Source organism: Sus scrofa, chromosome X, assembly GCF_000003025.6.
Source record: "Sus scrofa isolate TJ Tabasco breed Duroc chromosome X, Sscrofa11.1, whole genome shotgun sequence".
NCBI lineage: Eukaryota > Metazoa > Chordata > Mammalia > Artiodactyla > Suidae > Sus > Sus scrofa.
In genome coordinates, this window is record NC_010461.5 from 87,172,499 (window position 1) to 87,197,977 (window position 25,479).

At 40.9% G+C, this 25,479-nt stretch overlaps 1 protein-coding gene across 2 annotated transcripts in view; it reads left to right on the forward strand.

Moving 5' to 3' along the window:
* RNF128 (ring finger protein 128, E3 ubiquitin protein ligase) overlaps nt 1–25,479 on the forward strand; it is a 99,731-nt gene that overhangs the window by 60,624 nt on the left and 13,628 nt on the right. For both annotated transcript variants that reach the window (XM_021079706.1, XM_003135291.6), the window contains exons 2-3: nt 8,059–8,306; nt 23,361–23,432. In XM_021079706.1, coding sequence (XP_020935365.1) covers nt 8,059–8,306; nt 23,361–23,432 — 320 coding nt within the window. The remainder of the gene's footprint in view (nt 1–8,058; nt 8,307–23,360; nt 23,433–25,479) is intronic.

Consider the following 25,479-nt stretch of genomic DNA (forward strand, 5'->3'; position numbering starts at 1 on the left):
GGGTCCAGATTAGCTCTTCTTTTTTTTTTTCTGTCTTTTTGTTTTTAGGGCCTAACCCACAGCATATGGAAGTTGCCAGGCCGGGGGTCAAATCAGAGCTGTAGCTGCTACCCTAGGCCACAGTCACAGCAACGCAGGATCTGAGCTGTGTCTGCGACCTAAACCACAGCTCACGGCAATGTTGGCTGTTTAACCCACTGAGCAGGGCCATGGATTGAAGCTGCATCCTCATGGATACTATTTGGGTTTGTTACCACTGAGCCATGATGGGAACTCCCAGATAAGCTCTTGTTGACGATTAAATTATCAAGTATAAAGTGCTGCTAATACACTGAAATTGTAAAAATAACAGTTTTTAAAATCAGATACAACGCATTAAAATTTATGAATATGAGTTCCTGTAGTAGCTCAGCAAAAATGAATCTGACTAGTATCCATGAGGACGCAGGTTCGATTCCTGGCCTTACTCAGTGGGTTAAGGATCTAGCATTGCCTAAAGCTGTGATGCAGGTAGCAGACACGGCTCAGATCTGGCGTTGCTGTATCTGTGGCATAGGCCAGCAGCTGTGGTTCCAATTCAACCCCTAGCCTGGGAACTTCCATATGTCAAGGCTGCGGCCCTAAAAAGGCCAAAAAAAAAATTATGAATAAATCCTTGAAACAAAGTGCAGATTTAGAGAGATTCAAATCCTGAAATGACAGCTGTTCTGTGATCAGGGTTTACACCATAATGGTTTGTTGTCCAATTAATGATCAGTTTTCCTCATCGAACACTTTTAGCATATTAAGGATTTATATTGAAGATTTTTCTTTTTGGGGGGGTGGGTGCAATGATTTTTGGAAAAACAATGAAATTAATAGTTGATTTGGAAATTCTGTAAGGATAGAGGAAGAGATGTAGTCATATAACTTTGTCGGACTTCATTTCAGAGCTTAGTATAGCGCCGTCTCCTTCCGGCAAAAGCTGCAACCCAGTGGTCTGATTCCCACCTCAGGGTTATTTTTGCCACTTTATACTTCCTTCCGTCAAACTCTAGTCTGTTTCTGAGTACCACTTTTTAAAATAAAGAGCACTGCCAAATTCAGAAATATCAAATTAGGAGTTCCCGTTGTGGCTCAGTGGTTAACGAATCCTACAAAGAACCATGAGGTTGCAGGTTCGATCCCTGGCCTCGCTCAGTGGGTTAAGGATCCGGCGTTGCCGAGAGCTGTGGTGCAGGTCACAGGCGAGGCTCGGATCTGGGGTTGCTGGGGCTCTGGCGTAGGCCAGTGGCTACAGCTCTGATTAGACCCCTAGCCTGGGAACCTCCATATGCCGCAGGAGTGGCCCTAGAAAAGGAAAAAGACAAAAAAAAAAAAAAAAGAAAAGAAAGAAATATCAGATTAAATACAGTTTTTTTATATTCAAATTATTGGACATTAAAGGAAAGTAAGTTGTCTTTTTTAATACAGGAAGCTATTTCTTCTAACCCGGTGTCAGTTTGGAATGTGATTTAGAAATTATTTTTTCTGCTACTGGCCATGGTAATGGATATGCACAATTCGTTTCACTGGCTTAGGTCAGATTGTTCCTGGTGCTGAATGGTTAATATATACCAGACATTTGCAAGTGCCTAGAGGGCAGAGATTATATTTTATTCCTTTCTGTAGCCCCAAGGCCTAGCTAGCACAGTGTCTGGCATGTGGGTAGATACTCAACAAAATACTTAATGAGTTTGGAAGTACTGTCTTCTGGATAACTGATCCATAAGAAGATGACTTGAATGATAGCCTTGATCTTATTAGCACTGTGTTTTAATCAGTTGGGCTGTGCACCCCCATATTTGGCTTCTTATGCCTGGTACTTTTCAAAGGAGATCGTTTTTATAGCAGATTTTGGATAGAAAAGTGGAAAGCTTGACAACTTGTATAAGAGGTTATATATTAGTACATCAGCATTGGTTTTAAAGATCAACTTTTAAGTGGCCCAGTGGGTTAAGAATCAGGTGTTGTCACTGCGGTGGTAGATTTGATCTGTGAACAGGGAACTTCAATGTCTGCAGGCAAAATAAAAACCATCAACTTTAAGAGTGGTTTAAGGAAATAGCAGTTTTTGTTTTGTTTTGTTTTTTGCCTTTTGTCTTTTGTCTTTTTAGAGCCGCACACGCGGCATATGGAGGTTCCCAGGCTAAGGGTCTAATCAGAGCTGTTGCTGCCGGCCTACAGCACAGCCACAGCAACGCCAGATCCGAGCCGCATCTGCGACCTACACCACAGCTCTCGGCAATGCCGGATCCTTAATCCACTGAGCAAGGCCAGGGATCGAACCCGCAACTTCATGGTTCCTAGTCAGGTTCGTTTCTGCTGTGCCATGACGGGAACTCCGGAAATAGCAATATTTTTAAAGATTGTGGTAAAACTATTTCCATTTAATACACTGTTTACTACTGTGAGAGAGTAAACAGATATGCAAAATTCTGCCACATAAAGAACACAGATTCAGTGATATGTTAGTTTTCTGTTAACTGCACTTGTTTCTTAGGTGTCTGAACTCCCGTATTCAAGAAAGATCCAATTCTATTTATTTATTTATGTATGTATGTATGTATGTCTTTTTAGGGCTGCACCCACAGCATATGGAGGTTCCCAGGGCAGGGGTCGAATCAGAGCTGTAGCCGCCGGCCTATAGCAGGATCAGATCTGAGCTGCGTCTTCGACCTACACCACAGCTCATGGCAATGCCGGCTCCCTAACCCACTGAGGGAGGCCAGGGATCAAACCTTTGCCCTCATGGTTGCTAGTCAGATTGGTTTCTGCTGAGCCACAGCAGGAACTCCGATTCTTTTTTCTTTTTTTTTCTTTTCTTTTTAGCGCAACACCTGCAGCATATGGAGGCTCCCAGGCTAGGGGTTAAATTGGAGGTGTCCCTGCCAGCCTACACCACAGCCACAGCAATGCAGGATCCAAGCTGCATCTGTGACCTACACCGCAGCTCCCAGCAATGTCGGATCCTCAACCCACTGAGCAAGGCCAGGGATCGATGGATACTAGTCAGGTTCTTAACCCACTAAGCCACAAATTCCCATCCATTCTTTTAATCAGTAAAGAAGCGCTTTGAGCTTCTCTATCTAGGAAGGGGATGGCAATACCTCATCCTTCCAAATAGGCAAAAGATTGTATTTTAATTATAGCTTTGAAAAGAATGTCATTCTTCACATTTTCTAAATCTTATGTAAGATGAGAAAAACTTCTGGCCTTTGTGTGCATTTTCAGTGTTCCCTTCACTTTATGTTCCTCCACATGCCAGAAATCAGAGAAATTCAACGTTCAGAATAGGTTCTGAATATGACCACATCTATATTATAATAAATGGCTAACTTAAGATACAGAATAAGTTCTATGATGAGAGTCCTTGCACTGAAGCCCTCGAGCTCTCTCTGTAAGACTGTTTTATTCTTTGTTTAGATCCCAGCTTGATTGACTTTTCAGAGTTACACTTTATTGAAGTGTGAAATTAGAAAGAGGGGAGAGATGCTGCTAGAAGCAGCAAGTGAGAACCTCTCTCTCCCTGAAAGAAAATTTCCCAAAGTGAGAACTCAAAAAAGATTCCGACTGGGTGACTTCTAAGGTCCATTCCAGCTCCCCACATCTATAATTTTGGTGATAAATCATACCAGTTTGGGAACAGGTAACCTAACTACGGTATTACATAATGGCTTACAAAAATGATCCCCTGTCAATAACAAACCATAATTAGTAATCGGTATATCCTTGTTAGGAAAAATAGGGCAGCATAGATGACTTTTTAAAATGTTCATTGAAAATGGTTGAAATTAAGAAGTTCCCTGGTGGTACAGCAGGTTAAGGATCTGGCATTGTCACCTCTGGGGCTCAGGTGTGGTGCCGTTTCAGTCCCTGGCCCCAGAACTTCTGCATACCACAGATGCAGCCCAAAACAAACAAACAAAAATGTTGAAATTAAGTAGTTGTATAAGACTTTTTTGTGACTTGGAAATTCTACTTATATGGAATACCTAATTCCCTGACAGTAGCAGATAAACAGAAGCATTACTGTAGTTATTTAAAAGACAGCCTCTGCCCTTAAAATGTTCCTGATTGAGAGAGGGAGCATGGCATGCCAATTGAAAAGCAAAGGAAAATAAAGTACCAGCTAGGCGTTAAAAACGACGTGACCGGGGACCGGAGAAGGAATTTACATTTTTCACTTGGAACTTGGGAAAATAACATTTGAGCTGGGACTTGAGTAATACACAGACGGGCAGAGAAGGAAGGGGGCGTGTCAGAGCAGGTATAAGACGTTTTAGGCTGAGGGAACAGAATGAACAGAAGGCAAGTTCGGAAAAATGAATAACAAGAGCCGATCCCATGTGGCTCGACCTAAGTGTTCATGAGATGGAGTGTAGTGGGGATACATCAAATTGGAGAGGCTGGTTTGCGACCAGATCTTACAAGGCTTTAAATGCTAGGCCCAGGAGTCAGAAATTTAATGAGTAATAAGGAGCCACTAAAGACTTTTGAGCAGGAAAGAGGCGTGATCTAACCAAGTGATGGCAAGAGGCAGCCTGGAAGGTAAATGCCAATGAAACTTTAGGGGAAGGGGAAAAATTGAGGCCAGAGTGACCAGTCAGGAGGTTACTAAAATAGTTTGGGCAAGGAAATTATGAGGCCTATATTATATAGGCAGCAGGAATGGAAAGAAGGATCTCTTAATGGGCGATGCCAAGGAAGCAACATCTACAGGACTGCCTAGGTTAGCAGTCAGTATTCAAACGTGGTTCTGACATTACTAATCCAGGTGACCTGAGCATTGCAATGCCATTAACTGTGATTGGGAACAGTGGGAGGGGAGCAGTTTTTAAAGAGTTTCAAGAGAGTGAGGAGGAGGAGATAAATAATAATGCTTAGAAGTAAGTCTTTTATGGGCGTTCCCTTTGTGGCTCAGCGGTTAACGAACTGGACTGGGATCCATGAGGACGAAGGTTCAATCCCTGGCCTTGCTCAGTGGGTTAAGGATCTGGCATTGCTGTGAGCTGTGGTGTAGGTCACAGTCGAGGCTCGGATCCTGCGTTGCTGTGTCTCTGGCATAGGCCCGTGGCTACAGCTCTGATTAGATCCCTAGCCTGGGAACCTCCGTGTGCCTCGGGTGCGGCCCTAGAAAAGACAAAAAAAAAAAAAGTCTTTTATGTGACTAGAAAACTAATCAACAGGTAGTTGGACTACATATAGCATATATGAATATGAATTGGGACAACTGGAGCACAGCATTGTTCCTTATGTGTAGACAATGTACGTTCCTTGACTATCCTTTTAAATCTCTATTTGACCACAATGGCCAGTATGTTCCTGAGTATACACCCCCACCACCCACCTCATATCTTCTAAAAGAATGCAAACTTATTTCTAGGAGTCAAAAGTATTTAGAAGGGCACAGCTGTGATTTTAAAAGAATTTTTTTTGTCTTTTTTTTTTCTTTTGCTATTTCTTGGGCCGCTCCCTCGACATATGGAGGTTCCCAGGCTGGGGGTCGAATTGGAGCTGCAGCCACCGGCCTACACCAGAGCCACAGCAACTCGGGATCTGAGCCACATCTGCGACTTACACCACAGCTCACGGCAACGCCGGATCCTTAACCCACTGAGCAAGGCCAGGGACAGAACCTGCAACCTCATGGTTCCTAGTCAGATTCGTTAACCACTGCACCACGACGGGAACTCCTAAAAAGAATTTTTTTATGGCTGCACCTGCAGCATGTGGAAGTTCCCAGGCTAGGGATCAAATTGGAGCTGCAGCTGTCAGCCTATGCTACAGCCACAGCACCACTGGCTCTGAGCCACATCTGAGACCCACACCGCAGTTGTAGCAACGCTGCATCCTTAACCCACTGAGCAAGGCCAGGGATCGAACCCAAATCCTCACAGAGACAACTTTGCTGCACATAAGAAATTAACACAACTTGTAAATCAACTATACTTTAATAAAATTAAATAAAAAATAGCCAAAGATATGAAGGCAAAACCAAATTATCATGTGTCCTCAGGCCTCATTTTTAGAATGATCTATGCTTTCAAAGATTATACAGGTTACAATATCAGAAATGAATGCTAGGTTATATAATTAATCAAAACATTATAACCAGAAAGCTTTCCTGCTAGCTTGTCAAGAGAAAACAAATAACGGCAACAAGAATAAAAAAAAACTGAAATAATTTCTGTACTTTTAGCGCCAAAGCTAGAAATTTAAAGGCCCCAAATAAATAGAAAAATGAGCCTCTCTCTTGCAAAAGAGCCAATTCTCTAGGGATATTTGGATTATCTACTGATAGAAAAGATGCAGCAGAAGACACGTCAGCTTCCTTCGCCTCCCATTGCTTTTGAGCTTTTCCTCATGTAAATGAGAAGAGTGAGTCGCCAGTGTTACCAAACTGAGTAATGGCAAATGAGTCAGTAAAGTTATATAGAAGGCTTTAACTCGATGGCTATCATTGGTAAAAAGTGTCTTTTGGCACATCTAGGATCTTTAATAATACTCTACACATATATTTTTTGAATCAATAACTTCAAGTGGGGAAAGGCTGTTGATCTGAAGACTTTGGCCACTGAGGGCTACAGATTTAAAGGATTACTTGGGTAATAATTCTCTGTTCGTTGCCTTTTAAAGCCTCTACTCTTGGTTTGATCATTGAAAGTATGAATACTATTAACATTCAAAGAAGCCTCTTCTTTTCCTAAATATTATTGGTCTCAGGTGATTTAAACTAGAAGGAATATAAACTTTGATAAGCATTGGAATATTGTGAGTAATCTAACATTCCCACACCATTGGGAAAGATAAAGTCTGTCCTTTATTTTTATCACAAGATTATAAAGTCCATAAAGAGAAGAGTGTTACACAGATTTGGCCTTTAGACTAAGACTTAGACTATTAAACAAGTAATAAGTTTATGCAACAGAAGAAAGGGTGGGGGAAAAATGTAATTGTAATGTATACATGTAAGGATAACCTGACCCCCTTGCTGTACAGTGGGAAAGTAAAAAAAAATATATTAAAAAAAAGTAATAAGTTTAGTCTTGACCTTAATTGTGGTTGAATAAAAACACATATTTCTATCAATTTTACATATTACAGTCATTACTCACCTGATTAGGTCCACGCAAGACCTTAGAGAACCTTGGACAAATTTTATATTGCTTTTGAGGATATAGAAAAATGGCACATGGACACACACATTTATATACAAATATATATGTTGTACATTTGGGCTTGTAATTATTATTTGTCTTAAATTACTAATCCTGATATGTTGATCTTTATACATTTTAGTAGTGAGCTCATGAGACAATCTATCTCTTTATAAATTGGGAAACATAGAGTTAAATATTTTTGTCTTTCCCAAATCTCAGATTCTCTAGAATGATTCCCTACCATCCAGGTGACTATTTGTCTTTAAGTAAGCCTTCAGGAGTTCCCGTCGTGGCGCAGTGGTTAACGAATCCGACTAGGAACCATGAGGTTGCGGGTTCGGTCCCTGTCCTTGCTCAGTGGGTTAACGATCTGGCGTTGCCGTGAGCTGTGGTGTAGGTCGCAGACGCGGCTCGGATCCCGCGTTGCTGTGGCTCTGGCGTAGGCCGGTGGCTACAGCTCCGATTCAACCCCTAGCCTGGGAACCTCCATATGCTGCGGGAGCGGCCCAAGAAATAGCAACAACAACAACAAAAAAGACAAAAAAAAAAAAAAAAAAAGCCTTCGTATAAGAGGCAAATTGGGCCCCAAACATGATATACTTTTGAATTATAGGGGGCAAACATGAGGTGAGAGGAAGTATTTGTTATATGTCATAGCTTCCTTACTAAACTGTGAGTTCTTAAAGATCAGTAACTAAGTCTCAGTATATTTATATTCCCTGTAACTTACATATGTGTATGTCCCCAAAAATGTTAATTGAGCGAATGAGTATCTTTCCTTTGTCTCACTGGGTATCATTTGAAATCACTTTAGCAATTGGATTTTTATACTAAGAATGCTTTACCAAACTAAAACTGAATTATTCTTCTTTTACAGGTGCAGGAGATATTGTTGCAATCATGATTGGCAATCTCAAAGGCACAAAAATTCTACAATCTATTCAAAGAGGAATACAAGTGACAATGGTCATTGAAGTAGGGAAAAAACATGGCCCTTGGGTGAATCACTATTCCATTTTCTTCGTTTCTGTGTCCTTTTTTATTATCACGGCAGCAACTGTGGGCTATTTTATTTTTTATTCTGCTCGGAGATTACGGAATGCAAGAGCTCAAAGCAGGAAGCAGGTTTGTAATGGTCCTTATTTTCCAATATAAAAATATTTCACTGTTTTAATTGTAGACGCAGTGTCATGCATTTTAATATACTTCACTTGCTAGACAACAATCCATGCATATGTAAGTATGTTGGCTTCCAGCCTCTCATATCTCTTATTTTCTGAAATTTGTTGATGGCCTTAATCCTTCCTGGTTAAGTCTCCTAATACCTCATTAGGGAGCACAGCTGGCATTTAAGTATATATGGGTGCAAATACATATGTTCTTTTACACATTTTTTCTAAATTAAAAAAGCATTTTACATGCAATATAGAATATTTAGAAACCAGAAAGTACAAGAGCAAAGACCTTCACCCCAAACTCCATATAACAACAGAAAAACCGTATTCACCACCCAAAGGGAACCATGGTTATTTTACATATGTGTGTGCCTTTGCATGTGGGGGTAGGGCTGGGAGGAGAGACTAGGCCGACTGTCATGAGCAGGCAAGTTTAAAGATCTAATTGTGCATAATATAGTGCTAGGCTCCAAACAGAGTCACACATTCATAATGTCTCCCATATTTTACCCACTGATGTAGAAACAGGTGCAACGTATAGAAATAATAGAGCAAAAATCCAAAGGTGTTACTGAACAGGGAAGTTTGTATGACATAGATCCTACCACCTTTAAACCGCCCCTCATCCCCCTGACTGAGGGTATTCTCACTTCTCTCCTTACCCAGCTTACTTCTGCGGCCGCTCCCATGCATACATCTTCGGTTTCCTTGGCCCTTCTCTCCCTTTGTTACACTTGCTGTCAAACCCCAATCCGGATTCAATCCTCCTTCCCACCTACTACATGCCCGTTCTTTGCTTGACTAAAATAGCAGAAAAACATTGTTATCTATACAGGCTCATCTCACTTGCAGTTTATGACCACAGACTCAGTGTGAGCCCTTAATGCTGCCCAACAGTCACGCCATGTTTTCTTAGCCATTTCCTCTCCTTTTCTAGGTGACTGATCAAGCATACATATTCCTTTCTCCTTAAACCTCCAACACTTCCTCCAATTTTTTTTCTCTCACATTGTATTTTGGATCCTGTTCCACTGAGAAAATTGAAGTCCTCAAGAGTACACAAGCTTCCACCACACGTACCCATCTAATCTGCATCTATGTCTGTCTGTATCTTATATCTTCTGCCTTGTCTTCTGTGGCTGTAGACACACAAACGTGCTGTTAATTGCTTCCGTTTTCAAAAGAACTTTTCTTGGCCCCAGGCTGGAAGCCTAGGAGTTATTCTTTATTCTTCTCTTTCTCTCATTTCCCATATAACCTCCATCAGCAAGTCCTGTTGTTTCTACCTTCATTATATATCTGGAATCTGAGGACTTCTCGCCACTTTCATTGTTTCCACCCTGGTCCACGCCACCATCATTTTTTTAACCTCTTCTCCCTCTCCAGAATTCTCAACACAAGAGGGGAGCGTTGTGCCACTTCTCCAGAATGCTTACTAGGGTTTTAATACTTTCAACTAACCATATAGTAGGGGCAAGATTGTATTTTATATGTATGGAGAAGTTGTTCCAAACGCAGTGAAATCCTGGCCATTTCATGTACTTTTTTCTCCAATAAGCAAAGATGAACCCAATTTATATGAGAATAGGGGAGCAGTGAAGATTTCTATATGGCAAGAAAATCAATTAAATTTAGGAATGGATGAAAAATTGAAATCTTATTATAAAACCTTGGTGAAGATTTAGACACCAGCATATGGTAATAAGTGATCATTATCTCAATGTCTAGAGTTAATTGCCTTCTGTACTTCTCCTACAGAAGCAGCTTATCACTTTGGTGGCAGGTTCAGCCTGTTACTAGCTGTGGTCAAAAGGATGTTTAAAATTCCTGTGTCAGCCCATTCAATAGCTCCACACTGTGTTAATATTTGCCATTTGTACATTGTGCTGATTTTATCTCTGAGGTTGGAAAAATATTGGTATCCAGTATGACAGACTATTCAAAGGTTATAGTTACAATGTCACTGTGTTTGATTTGGGTATGTTCATGGTGGCATTTGGATTTCTGTACTCCAGGTGGGATAGCGAATCCATTAACATGATATTTAAGCCCCATTAGCTAGTAATATAGTATATAAAGAAATGCCTGGTGTTGCAAAAGTCCCACTGGATATTTAACTCTGGTCTCATCGCTCATTTAAGTCATTTTCATAGTTTGTAATTTATCTTAAGAAAATTAACGTATATACAAATGTTCAAGAATAGCATTAGGAGTTCCCATTGTGGCTCAGCAGAAATGAATCTGACTAGCATCCATGAGGACACAGGTTCGATCCCTGGCCTCGATCAGTGGGTTAAGGATCTGGCGTTGCTGTGGCTGTGGTATAAGCCAGCAGCTGCAGCTCTGATTCAACCCCTGGCCTGGGAACCTCCATATGCCATGGGGGCGGCCCTAAAAAGACCAAAAAAAAAAAAAAAAAACCCAAAAAACTTCTTACCTTTGCGAAAAGTCTTTCAAGAGGGCATCTTTCACTACTTACTGGGCTTTATCTGTTTATCCTTTGGTGACTACAACATTAAATATATGACTAGTAATGCCTTTTGCTTATATATACTTGAGAGTGCTAAAATCTTATTTACATGTCTTTTAATTTTCCTGACCTCCTATATATTTTTTAAAAGTAGAGCTCGATGCATATGATGGTTATAAATATCACTAAATATTTAACTGCATTATTCCCATTTTTGCCGGTAGAAATGGTATTGAAACTGAGTTATGGAAATTTACCTTTATTAGAATATTGGGAATTCATTAGAATATTCAGGATATCTTTCCTCTGAACCATTATGACACAGTATATAATGTCAGGCAAACTGATAAATTTCAATGACCAAAATGTCCAAGTATAATGGGCAGCACACGGTGGCCTCATGCCTGTAGTATGATGTATAAGAACACACATCATCCCTGGTTTTGTGAAGGAAAACTTTTAAACAAGATGAAATTATCAATGGGTCGTAAGTGAAAAATAAAATATTAGGCATTACAGAGTGGATTCCTGTCGCCTCTGGGAACAAACCTAACCTAAGACAAGGAAGATTATGGGAAACCTAATGACATACTCAGACTAAACTGCATGTGAGAGTGACCACTATACACTTGACACTGGCGTAGGACACCCAGCATTTTGGGGATAGAGTACATGCACCTTAACCATACTCAAGCAGTCAATACTCACTCAATGGAAACATAGTGTGTGTTTGATTAAACATTGGCAGTGAAACAAAAAAGGGCTCTAAGTGAAATATAAGCTGTCCTTGGTGTAATGGAATAAGCTCAATTTACTTCTTGTTTTTGTTTGTTTGTTTGTTTGCTTTTTAGGCCCCACACCTGTGGCACATGGAAGTTCCCAAGCTAGGGGTCAAATTGGAGCTTTAGCTCCTGGCCTGCGACACAGCCACAGCAACTCGGGATCCGAGCCTTGTCTGCGACCTACACCACAGCTCACAGCCATGCCAGATCCTTAACCCACTGAGTGAGGCCAGGCATCGAACCCGCATCCTTATGGATGCTAGTGGGATTCATTTCTGCTGTGCCACAAGGGGATCTCCCTACTTTTTTGTTTTTGTTTTGTTTTGTTTTGGCCACACCTTCAGCATATGGAAGTTGCCAGGTCAGGGGTCAAATCCAAGCCGCAGCCATGACCTACGCCACAGATGTGGCAACACTGGATCAATCCTTTAAGCCACTGTACTGGGCCAGGGATTGAACCCGCACCTCTGCGGTGAGCCAAATGTCTGCAGTCAGATTCTTAACACACTGTGCCACAGTAGGAACTCCTCTGAATTTACTTCTAATGAAGGGTGACTTTTGGAAGAAATGAATTTACTCTCTGATAGAGAAAGATTGGTAGGGATCATCATCCAAGGGCAGAGAAAAGAATGAAAATCCACTTGGAAAGATGGTAGGACTTGGAAATATGGTCAGGGAGACCCAATACGTAATTCTATAGAATGTTAACACTCAACACTGGGAAAGAGTGTATATACTTCCAATGCAAACCCAAGTAGTCATGGGGTAATGATCTTCCATTTTTACTTAGGGAAGTTCAGGAAGAACATCTTTTTTTTTTTTTTTTTTTTTTTTTGGTCTTTTTGCCTTTTTCTAGGGCTGCTCCCACGGCATATGGAGGTTCCCAGGCTAGGGGTCGAACCAGAGCTGTAGCCACTGGCCTACGCCAGAACCACAGCAATGCGGGATCCGAGCCACGTCAGCGACCTACACCACAGCTCATGGCAACGCCGGATCCTTAACCCACTGAGCAAGGCCAGGGATCGAACCCACAACCTCATGGTTCCTAGTCGGTTTCGTTAACCACTGAGCCATGACGGGAACTCCAGGAAGAACATCTTTGAGACACATATAGATCCTCAAATTTATGGAAATTTTCTGGGTGAAATTGTACCTTACATTGCTGATCTCTGCCTGACCTTGACCAAAGTCAAGAAAACAGAGACCAAAATGAGATGAGTTCTAGGAGTAGGAATAATACTGAATGATACCCGTGTAGTCCCGGTGGGAGGGAGATGACGTTGCTGCGCAACAGTCAGTGGAAACCCATGACTATATAATAGTGTGAATTGAGACAAATGTTTGGCTTTGTCCTCAGCTAACATGGAACCTAGAAACCTAGAAATGACAGAATCATCATCACTGGCAGTATAATAATTTTTGGTATGTGGGCAAATCTTCTAGGAAGATTGAATAAATGCTTCTGTGATACTTTATGATTTTGTTTGTGACCAGTGAAACTGTATCAGCATATTGTGCTATGGTGTAATACCGATATTGTTGGTAAGATTCAACTGCCTTATATAAATAAAATCTTATGATAATCTAATGTTTTGGGAAACCGAACTAAAACCTCCCCAGGATGTGATAGCAATGGAGAGTGACTGGCCTGAGGAAGACTTAGATTTAGGTGGTTACTTTAAATACCTCCGTATAAGTTTATCACAAAGTTCAAGTGGACATAGATCAAGGCAGTAAACAGATAATTAAATTGGTATATCAATATAGAGATTTTTAAATGGTCTTTTCGACTGGAAGAATTATTGCTTTGGACCTATTTTCATCCTTCATTGCCTTCATAAGTATTAGATATGGTTATGTTGTTCTTGCTTAACTTTATATATAAATGCTGTGCTAACTGTAAAACCCCAAATATGTATGAGTGTTTTGTTGCTAAAAAAGACCTTTCTCAAGAGAAGGGGAGTGAATTTTAAGGAAAGAGACAACATGGTAGATCTAGTTGCCTACTTCTTGAGAGTCTCCCAGGAAACCATGCTTGGCCCTTGGCCACCTCTGGGAATGTGGCTTTCAAAGTAGTTTTATTTTGTTTTGTTTGCTTTTCTAGTTTTTTTGTTTGTTTTTGTTTTTGTCTTTTTGCCATTTCTTGGGCCACTTCCGAGGCATATGGAGGGTCCCAGGCTAGGGGTCCAATCGGAGCTGTAGCCGCCGGTCTATGCCACAGCCACAGCAACGCGGGATCCGAGCCGTGTCTGCGACCTACACCACAGCTCACGGCAACGCTGGATCTTTAACCCACTGAGCAAGGCCAGGGATGCAACCCGCAACCTCATGGTTCTTAGTTGGATTTATTAACCACTGAGCCATGACGGGAACTCCTGCATTCCTAGTATTTTTTTCCAGTTTTATTGACATATAATGATGCACCGTGTAAGTTTAAGGTGTACAATATAATGATCATAAAATGATCACCACAGTAAGTTCAGTGAACATCCATCGTCTCATGTAGATACTCAGTAAAAAAAAAAAATTCTTTATGATGAGAACTCTTTAAGATTTACCCTCTTAATAGCTTTCATTTATATTGTACAGCAGTGTTAATTATGCTTGTCAGGTCATGCATTACATCCCTAGTACTTATTTATCTTATAATTGGAAGTTTGTATCTTTTGACTACCTTCATTAAATTCTCCCTCCTGCACCCCAACCATCTGCCTCTGGTAGCCACAAATCTCATCTCTTTTTCTATGAGTTTGTTTGTTTTTGAAGTCTAATTGACCTACAAGACTATGTTAGTTGCTAGTATGTAACACAGCAATTCAGTATTTTTTACATTTCAAGATGATCACCATGATTAAGTCTAGTTATCATTCGTCACCATAAAAAGATCTTACATGATTATTAACTATATTCCCCACGACTCATTTATTTTGTTATCTCCCCATATGCAGTGGAATATTACTCAGCCATACAAAAGAATTAAATAATTCCACTTGCAACAACATGAATGGACCTCTAAGATATTATGTTCATTGAAGTAAGTCAGACAGAGAAAGATACATACTGTAGGTTTTCACTTATGTGTAGAATCTAAAGAACAAAACAAATGAAGAAACACAACCAAATAGAAACAGAGTCATAGATAGAACAAATGTGGTTGCCAGAGGGGAGGGTGTGGGGGGAGGAGAGAAATTGGCAAGGGAGATTAAGAGGTACAAACTTCCAGTGACAAAGTAAATGAGTCGTTTTGGGTTTTTTTTGGATTTTTTTTTTTTTTTTGGTCTTTTCTAGGGCCACACCCACGGCATATGGAGGTTCCCAGGCTAGGGGTCGAATCAGAGCTGTAGCTGCCGGCCTTTGCCAGAGCCACAGCAACGTGGGATCTGAGCTGCATCTGCAACCTACACCACAGCTCACAGCAACGCTGGATCCTTAACGCACTGAGCAAGGCCAGGGATCGAACCCGCAACCTCATGGTTCCTAGTCGGATTTGTCAGCCACTGAGCCACAACGGGAACTCCTAAATGAGTCTTTAAGTAAAGTATTCTTTATGTTAGTGATTGGTGATTTTGTTAAACACATCTGGAGCAGTGGACGATGTTTTACCAGCTTGTCATGGGTGCTTAGCACAACAATCAAGATTGATTATATCGACCCAATTTCATTGTTGAGGTCCTGAATTTTGAGCAGGATGTCTGAATGCTAGCAGATTATCTAGTGATCAGTCCCCCATCTTAGCCCTGGACCCCCACATTGACTTCCTGGGCAGAAATACATCACACATGTCTTTGTAGCATGCTGCCAAAGAGATAGTACTCCTGTGTGGTCTCAGATGAGGAAGAACTTAGTTACATTAATACCTGAAAATTTGTCCTTGAACTTAAAGCATGGCTAAAACTATCTGAAACATTTCTGGTTACATTAAATTTTCTCTACTCTCCTGGTGTATGAAATTAACTGGAAGACTTAGCAGGTATCTGCAAACCGGACCACTATCAATGCATACATATTTGTAGTGGATCTATTTGTGTGCATCTGTTTCTGCTCAAATTTGAGATTTAGCTCCCTTTACAAACACCACTGCTTTGGCTCTTGTATAAGAACAGATTAACAAAGCCTTGGCTGAGCAGGACCTAGTTTTATCGTCTTCTCTGACTTTCTCACTGAACAAAAGGAAGCTCTTATGATGGGTCCCTCGGGATTTTTTAAATATTCACTTACTCTAATTTTATATTGCTATCACTAATTCTAAAGATTTTTATTGTCGTCTTTGGAAAATGCTATGATCTGAGCCATAATCTATCTACTGGGTCAAATTCCCCCTTTTCTCACTGCTCCTCCATACAGTGCATTTCCTCACACTGTTCACGGTGATCACCTTTAGCAAGGTCTCTCCTCCTATTTCTGTCGTTCCATAGACCTATGGGAAACTGTTTTATGGTCTTTACCACCTCTTTCCTTAGGAGTTTTTTGGCTTTATCGTTTTTATTTTTTTTTTATTTTATTTCGTCTTTTTGTCTTTCGAGCGCCGCACTCGAGGCACATGGAGGTTCCTAGGCTAGGGGTCGAATCGGAGCTGTAGCCTCCAGCCCACACCAGAGTCACAGCAACACGGGATCCGAGCCACGTCTGTGGCCTACGCCACAGCTCACGGCAACACTGGATCCCCAACCCACTGAGCAAGGCCAGGGATCGAACCCGCAACCTCGTGGTTCCTAGCCAGATTCGTTTCCGGCTGCGTCAGTCATGATGGGAACTCCGGCTTTATCTTTTTTTAATTGAAGTATAATTGACCTGCAGTATGATACCAGTTTCAGGTGTACAACACACTGATTTGCTGCATAGGTTTTCCACTGGGGGAAAAGTTGATTTCTCTCAGGTCTCATACATCTAAACAGTGACATCACTCAGACTTTGATTTTGTTCACAGGACTACATCTGAGGAAAAGAATCTTCTTACTAAAATTCTTTTTTTTTTTTTTTTTTTTTGTCTTTTTGCCATTTCTTTGGGCCACTCCCGCGGCATATGGAGGTTCCCAGGCTAGGGGTCAATCGGAGCTGTAGCCACCGGCCTACACCAGAGCCACAGCAACGCGGGATCTGAGCTGTGTCTGCAACCTACACCACAGCTCACGGCAACGCCGGATCCTTAACCCACTGAGCAAGGCCAGGGATCGAACCTGCAACCTCATGGTTCCTAGTCGGATTCGTTAACCACTGCGCCACGACGGGAACTCCTTTTTTTTTTTTTTTTTTAACTTTACGTATTCTGTTTTATAAATTCTGAGACAAATTTTTATGAAAAAAACTTTTTTTCTTTTTAAGGCCGCACCCGTGGCATAGGGAATGTCCCAGGCTAGGGGTCAAATAGGAACTGCAGCTGCAGGCCTATGCCACAGCCACCGCAATGCCAGATCTGAGCCACAGCTGTGACCTTTACCACAGCTTGTGGCAATGATGGATCCATAACCCACTGAGTGAGGTCAGGATTGAACCCACATCCTCATGGATACTATGTCGGGTTCTTAATCCCCTCAGCCACAATAGGAACTGCTATGAGAATTTTTATTCTAAAAAGGTAGTGATTTCAGAACAGGAAACTCTAGTTTGCTTATTATCCACCCTCTTTCCTTGCTTTTGCATACCCTGTCCCCCCCCCCATCAGATAATCATGTTTGACTACACGCCTAGTGTATTCATGTGGGTTTCGGTTAAACTAAAAACTGAACGCCTTAGGACGCAAAAAGCAGGCCAACAAATCACCAGACTGAACCATTTCTTTTACTTCTTTGGGTATAAATTCACAAATGAACTAGGTAGCATATTTTTTAGTTCACTGTCATTTAAACACTTAACACTGTAATATAGGATAAGAATTGACCTGACTTGTCATTTTCAGCCCAAAGAAAGTGTCACTTAGAACCAAACTATAACTACGTAGCTGAAATTTTTCAGTAACAAGAACCTCCCAGCTTTTGAATAGAGTAATGACATTAAGCTTCTGTTAAGAAAACTGGCTAACAATCAAGCTGCTTTGAATCAGTCTTCTACTCTAACTGCCGCATATTCTCAGACCAAGTATCTCTTAGGATCAGGGAGGAGGCAGGGAACATCAGTTGATATAAAATACTTGTTTAAAAGAGTTTTCCAGGAGTTCCTGTCATGGCGCAGTGGTTAACGAATCCGACTAGGAACCATGAGGTTGCAGGTTCAATCCCTGGCCTTGATCAGTGGGGTAAGGATCTGGCATTGCTGTGAGCTGTGGTGTAGGTCGCAGACATGGCTCGGATCTGGTGTTACTGTGGCTGTGGTATAGGCTGGCGGCTACAGCTCTGATTAGACCCCTAGCCTGGGAACCTCCATATCCTGCGGGTGCAGCCCTAGAAAAGACAAAAAAAAAAAAAAAAAAAAAAGAGTTGTCCAAATCACAGTAAGTAGCCAATTTAGGAAGGAATTGAAGATGGGATAATAGCTGACTTTGATGGGGGGTTTTTCTTATTTCTTTCATTTATCTCCTTCATGAGGAATGTGGATTCCTTTAAAGGCTTCTTTGCTATTACACAATGGAAGCAGTGTACTATAGTGGAGAGATCATGGGCTTTAAAGCCAGATAGAACCTAGGCTTGAATTGAATCCCAGCTCTGCAACTAACCAGCTGCCTGGACGTTAGTCAACTTTCTGAGCCTTTTCTTGTCTATAAAATGTGGATATTAAAATACCTATTCCATAAGGTCATTGATGATTAAACAAGATGACACATGTGAAAAGCTTAGGGTTAAACCTGATGCATGGTAGGGACCCAATAGATGTTCCTTAAACTTTTCTTTTTCCCAAATTTGATAGAGGAGAGGCTTTTTAATGAGTAATACTGACTTGGATGAGAAAATCATGAAAAACTATTTTTCTAAATTCAGAAGCTATCTTTAAGCAACTATCAGGCATTATGAGAAAAATTTTGAAATGATTCAGGCCCAGTCATCCACCCACTCACTACCTACTAGGAGGAAAAGACACATGAATAATACAACTATGGCATATCATTCGGGGTCAAAACAATATGCTGTTATTAGCATCTAGGGAATTCTGATATAATGGAGACCGTTTATGGCCATACTATCCTGAACACGCCCAATCTAGTCTGATATGGTGGAGAGGTACTGAAAATATGACCAAAGTAATTTGTGTAACAAAGTAGATATGCTCTTGATGTTCTGGTTTTTTGTTTGTTTGTTTGTTTGTCTTTCTGCTATTTCTTTGGGCCGCTCCCATGGCATATGGAGGTTCCCAGGCTAGGGGTCGAATCGGAGCTGTAGCTGCCAGCCTATGCCAGAGCCACAGCAACGCGGGATCCGAGCCGCGTCTGCAACCTACACCACAGCTCATGGCAACGCCAGATCGTTAACCCACTGAGCAAGGGCAGGGACCGAACCCGCAACCTCATGGTTCCTAGTCAGATTCGTTAACCACTGCGCCACGACGGGAACTCCGATGTTCTGTTTTTTAAGGAATAAAATACAAATTCCATTTTGCATTGGGGCATACTGTCTTGAAATGGTAAATCATATTTGGGCACCCAGAAGTTTGACCTAAATAATATCATCCAAATGTATATTTAATATGAACCTCTTGGTCTTAAGGTTGTTCTCATATATCGCTTTTTAGAGGAATAGGTGCATCTTGGAAACTCTTGCTCTCAGCGTGACAATGAAATATTTTAAGTACTAATGGTAGTTTTAAAAATGACCTTTACTCTAAAGGTCTAAAAATGCAGTTATGTGCTTTTTAACAAAACCACGTCGCACATCCATATTTAAAGAAATGGCTTTTCTTTCTAAGAGCTCGGTAGGAGTTATTGGGAATATTCAAATTTCCTTTTAAATGATTTTAAAATTCTAGAGCTGCTTTGTTAAACATTGGCTTATGCTATGCTGCCGGATTTTTTAGAGATCTTTCATAATCAAGTCCTTGCTTAGGATCTTCTGGAATCTTGGATCTTTCCCTACATTTTTTTATTCCTCCCCCACTTTTTTTTTTAGCACTGGTCTTAAAGTAAGTTCCACTTTTCTCATCACCATACACTTGGATAATAAAGTTTGCCTTCGATCTCACCTCTCAAATTAATTTGCATTAGTCTTGGATGTGATCAAAGTTATCGTTAGCATTCATCCCTAATTAATTGATAAGCACTAGCACTGGAAACTCATGCATTTATATTTTGTTGAGTATTCTAGAATGAGAAATCAGACCGTTAGACTTAATCAAGTGAATATACTAAAGATGGAGGACTTCCTTGGGAGTGCATTTCCCCAAATGTGTCATAAAGTTTGTTGCTTAAACCTAAATCAGAAGTGCTCTAAAGACAAAGTGTAAAATGATTGTCAAAGGGAGTTCCCGTCGTGGCTCAGCCATAATGAACCTGAACCCGACTAGTATCCATGAGGACATGGGTTCGGTCCCTGGCCTCACTCAGTGAGTTAAGGATCTGGCGTTGCCGTAAGCTGTGGTGTAGGTCTCAGATGAGGCTCGGATCTGACGTTGCCATGAGCTGTGGTGTAGGTCTCAGATGAGGCTCAGATCTGGCGTTGCTGTGGCTGTGGTGTAAGTCGGCAGCTGCAGCTCCAATTCAGCCCCTAGCCTGGGAACTTCCATATGCCACAAGTGTGGCTTTAAAAAGCAAAAAAGAAAAACAAAGTGATGGTCAAAGACTTATCATGAACTACGTTTTTTTTCTTTGTCCTGTTTTCTCTTGTTGGCTCTGTTTTTGTATCATTTGCATTTTTCTCATCTTGGTGTCTAAATGGCTCATGCTTTATATGAAAATAAAGTAGTCATGTTTGGAAGTCTAGGCCAGGACCAGAATCCTGTGGGCATACTGGCTGTTCGCGCTAAGGACTGGCCACAGTTTGACCGTAGAATCCAAGAGTTGGGAGGACTTCAGAGGGTTTTGGATGGATGTATCATAATGGAATCTTGGACTATGAAGAGCAGATTTCCAGTACTGGCTCTATCATTTAGGGGCTGCATGCCCTTTCAGACAACTTATTTTACTTTTTCCAAGCCTCCACTTGCTTAATGTTAAAATGGAGATATCGTCTCCTTAGGGGATGGTTGTGAGGGTTAAATGAGGTATCAAAAATAATTCTAGGAGTTCCCATCGTGGCGCAGTGGTTAACGAATCTGACTAGGAACCATAAGGTTGCGGGTTCGATCCCTGCCCTTGCTCAGCAGGTTAAGGGTCTGGCGTTGCCGTGAGCTGTGGTGTAGGTTGCAGACGTGGCTCGGATCCCGCGTTGCTGTGGCTCTGGTGTAGGCTGGAGACTACAGCTCCAATTCAACCCCTAGTCTGGGAACCTCCATATGCCATGGGAAGCGGCCCTAGAAAAGGCAAAAAGACAAAAAAAAAATTCTAAAGTTTAAAGTAACTATATAAGGAGTTCTCTTGTGGTGCAGCAGGTTAAAGATGAGGTGTTGTCACTGCAATGGCTTGGGTCACTGCTGTGGTGTGGCCAGGGAAGTTCCACATGCCATGGTGTGGCCAAAAAATTTAATGAAATAACTATATAAATACAAGGAAGTAGTAGTACTAGCTTCCTGCTCCAAGCCACAGTGTTTTTTTGTTTTGTTTTGTTTTGTTTTGTTTAAAGTAACTTCCTTGATGTTAGAGTTAAGTGTTCCCAAACTCTGGGCTTCAGTAAGACCAATACTGAGATTTCAAGCAAAGCATTCTTTCTGTTTGGGCATCAGTTTTCTTTTCTTTTCCTTTTTATTTTATTTTTTTTCTTCTCATGGCCACACCCACAGCATATGGAAATTCCCAGGCTAAGGGTTGAATCAGAGCTGCAGCTGCTGGCCTACACCACAGCCACAGCCAACTCGGGATCCGAGCCGTCATCTGACCTATACCACGGTTTGTGGCAACCCCAGATCCTTAACCCGCTGAGCAAGGCCAGGGATCGAACCCATGTCCTCATGGGTACTAGTCCCGTTTGTTACTGCTGAGCCACAAGAGGAACTCTGGGAATCAGTTTTCTTGTCTCTCAGATTAGACATCAGGCTAGGTGAACTCTTAAGAGTTTTTTGAGCTCTAAAGATCCTAAGTCTACTTCCTTTCATTGTCACTCTCACTCTATCATTTAGTTGTGAAGTGTATAACAAAATAGAAGGGGAAATGTTTGTGCTCGAAGTTAGGTACCATCATAGAATGCCCCTTGTGAGTGAAATCACAATTAAGTCCCACAGAGGGAATGAAAGGGCTTCAGTTAGCACCTCTTTCCTTCTAAGGGCTAGACTTTCCTATTAACGATTTCTGTGAGCTATATTTGCCAGTCAGGTAACAATCTGAGAAGTTTCTGCTGTTCCTGTGACAGCAAAGAAATGCTTTGGCAGGAATCCCCCTGGCATCAAGCCAAATACCTTTCATTAAATGATATCTTATTATAGGAGCGGGTTTGGGCATTAGGAATTTCCTCACATAGATAGAATACTCATGAATTATTCCATACCAAAATATATTTGCTATAGATATGTTTAAATCTGTTATGCTTGTTGACAAATAGTATTTTATATTTTCACTTAATAAATATTTTTAGTGAGTGTCTGCTATAAGCTGGACATTATGCTGGATACTTGACTCAGCTCACTCCATGTCCACTAGGGGTCTCCCTTTGGGGGGCTGGTGGTACATAAGGAAGCTGTTACCATTCTCACAATGACCTCTGGTTCTGAGCACCTCCTGTTGGCTGAATTTCTTTTCTATAAGTACAAAATAGGAAGATTGCTTATCATCTTGCCATGCTGCACATGCTATCTGTCTATCCTACACAGCACCACTCAGGTGTGAGACGTAGCCTCTGCTTCATTTACACATATATTATCTTCACTTGAGGCATTTGTGTTCTGTGGTAGATATTACTGACATGGAAGGAAGATTTATTTGCAGCATCACAAGTAATTTTGCATCAACACTGAAAATCTCATACCACTCATTGATTCTTCTCTTTCACACCTTTCTGTCACCTTTTAGATTTCCCTCTATACCACAACCTCACTTCGGATTCAAAAACATACATATATACACATGCCCTAAATGAGCCATGGCCTTGCCTTTGCATATCTAATGTTATCTAAGTATATGTTTAGTGAAACAAACCGAAAAAAAGGGGTTACCACTCTCAAGTTCCACCTTCCTTATAAGGCAGTAGTGATGATAAACAGCAGTTTTTTCCTAATACCAAATAACACTGTAAGGATTGGTATTATTGTCATTTTATAGGTGAGTAAACAAGCGTAAAGATTTAATACCTTGTCCAGGATTATTCATTTAATAAATGACAAAGTCAAATTTTAAATCTAGGTCCATTTGAATCCAAATCCTATGCACTTTCTACCAAACAAGATACGATTCATAAAAAGAAATTGGAAAAGACACACTTTATAAAAGATCCTCTGGGCTTTTGAAAATAGGAAAATTGCTTTGAAAATTCATAGCATCTGAATCCATTTGGAGTAGGGACACATAGCTTTACCATTGTGGCCCAAAGCTGCTGTTTAAGAAGGTAGGGAAACATAATAGGTGAAAGGTTTCAGTAATTTAAAAAAATCCTGTTTGATATCAGATAAATGGACATTTATTATGGTTAATTTAAAATTCACCTATACATTGACTTTTGCCTGATAAATATTTATTAATACTCTCTACCTTTTTATGGTATTTCTTTTAAAAATAGTTTTTTGTAATACCTGTTTTTTATTACAGAGACAATTAAAGGCAGATGCTAAAAAAGCTATTGGAAGGCTTCAACTCCGTACACTGAAACAAGGAGACAAGGTGCGTTTGTATGACTTTTAAATGCCATTTGTTTAAAGCAATGCTACCAAGCCATTGTTAAAAGCTAAATGTTCTTTAGGAGTTCCCGTCATGGCTCAGGGATTAATGAATCTGACTAGGAACCACGAGGTTGCGGGTTCCATCCCTGGCCTTGCTGAGTGGGTTAAGGATCCGGTGTTGCCGTGAGCTGTGGTGTAGGTTGCAGACGCGGCTCGGATCCCATGGTGCTGTGACTGTGGCTTAAGGCTGGTGGCTACAGCTCCAATTCGACCCCTAGCCTGGGAACCTCCATATGCCACAGGAGCGGCCCTAGAAAAGGCAAAAAAAAAAAAAAAAAAAAAAAAAGCTAAATGTTCTTCTGTAGCATGGTTTTCATTGGAGTTTATAAATCTTAGTGATATTTTAAATCTATTTGATGCTGGAGGTAGGCTGAATTCATCTAGGTCCTAAGTTCCCCAAATTCATCTCAGTTCTAATCCCTAAAACCTGTAAATGTTCCCTTCTGTGGCAAAAAGAACTCTGCAGATGTGATTAAGTTAAGGATCTTGAGATGGGAAGATTATCCGGGATTATCCAGGTGGGTCCTACATATAATCACAATGTTTTTATAAGAGGGAGGAAAAGGGAGATTTGACTGCAGTTCAGTAGGAGATGTGACAATGGAAGCAAGAAGTTGGAGTGATGTAAGACAGGGGCCATTGAGCAATAACAGTAAAAGTTTGTGTCATTTTAAGCCACTAAGTTATGGTAATTTGTTACAGCAACAACAGGAAATGAATACAGTGCTCCAGCACAACTTTACTTGACTATCCATTTTCAGATGCAGCACAGTTGAAAACTACCATTGATGTATAGAACATGCATCCAAAGATAGCTATAGAAGTCTGTACTATACTTCAGTGAAAACAGAGCTGTGGAACTTACTGAAATAAAAAAGAAAAGACCATTTATAATAGCACCAGAATCATTACATACTTAGGTATAATCTTACAAAATATGTGCAAGATCTATATACTGAAAACTGCAAAACACCCATAAAAGAAGGAAATCAAAGAAGACCTAAAGAAATGGAGGGATATACTGTGTTCATGAGTTAGAAGATTTTCTGTTGTAAAGATGTCAGTTACCCCCCCCCGCCCCCTCAAAACTAATGTATAGATTCAGTGCAGTTTCAGTCAAAATCCTAGTTGCATCTTTTGTAGAAATTGACAAGTTGATGCTAAGTTTATTTGGAAAAGCGAAAGAACTAAAATAGCCAAAACAATTTTGATAAAGAGCAAATTTGGATGACTCACATTATCTGAGCTGCAGAATTATTTTAAGGCTACAGTAGTCAAGAAAGGATGGTATTAGCAAAAGGATAGACCTGCCACGTCCAACGCTGGAAACAGGGAATCCTGGAAGAGGGACAGCGCGGTATAACAGAACGCCCGAGACTCTTACATTTAGAAAGTGGGGGACCAGAAGACACTCTGTTCCGCAGAACAAAGGCACCTAGGCTTTAGCCCACACGATTTTTATTAAGGAAGGTGATGAGATTATTATTAATGGGATTAATGAAGGTGACAAGATTGGGCAGGGAACCGGCATAGGCAATGACGAGATTATCTTCTCTAGTGATATCAAAGGGGGTATCCTTAGGACCTAGTGCAGTTGTTTATGGAATAACATGGTTAATGCATAAGTCCTTTATTTTGTCTTTGAAGGAGACTCTGTACTTTAGAACTCTGAGTCCATGGATGTTTGCCTTCTGCAGGGTTCTGCTGTTCCATGGTCTCCAACACAGACCTTTAGATCTTTGAAACAGAAAGGAGAGTCTAGAAATAGACCCACACATTTGTGGTCAATTGATTTTCAACAAAAGTGCAAAGGCAATTCAAGGAAGAAAGGGCAGCCAGTTGTTGTCTCACGAAGATTACTTTGCTATGATACCAAAAATGAGTCTATTAAAGAAAAAAATGAGGGGAGCTCCCTTCATGGCTCAGCAGTTAAGAAACCTGACTAGCATCCATGAAGATTCGGGTTCAATCCCTGGCCTCCCTCAGTG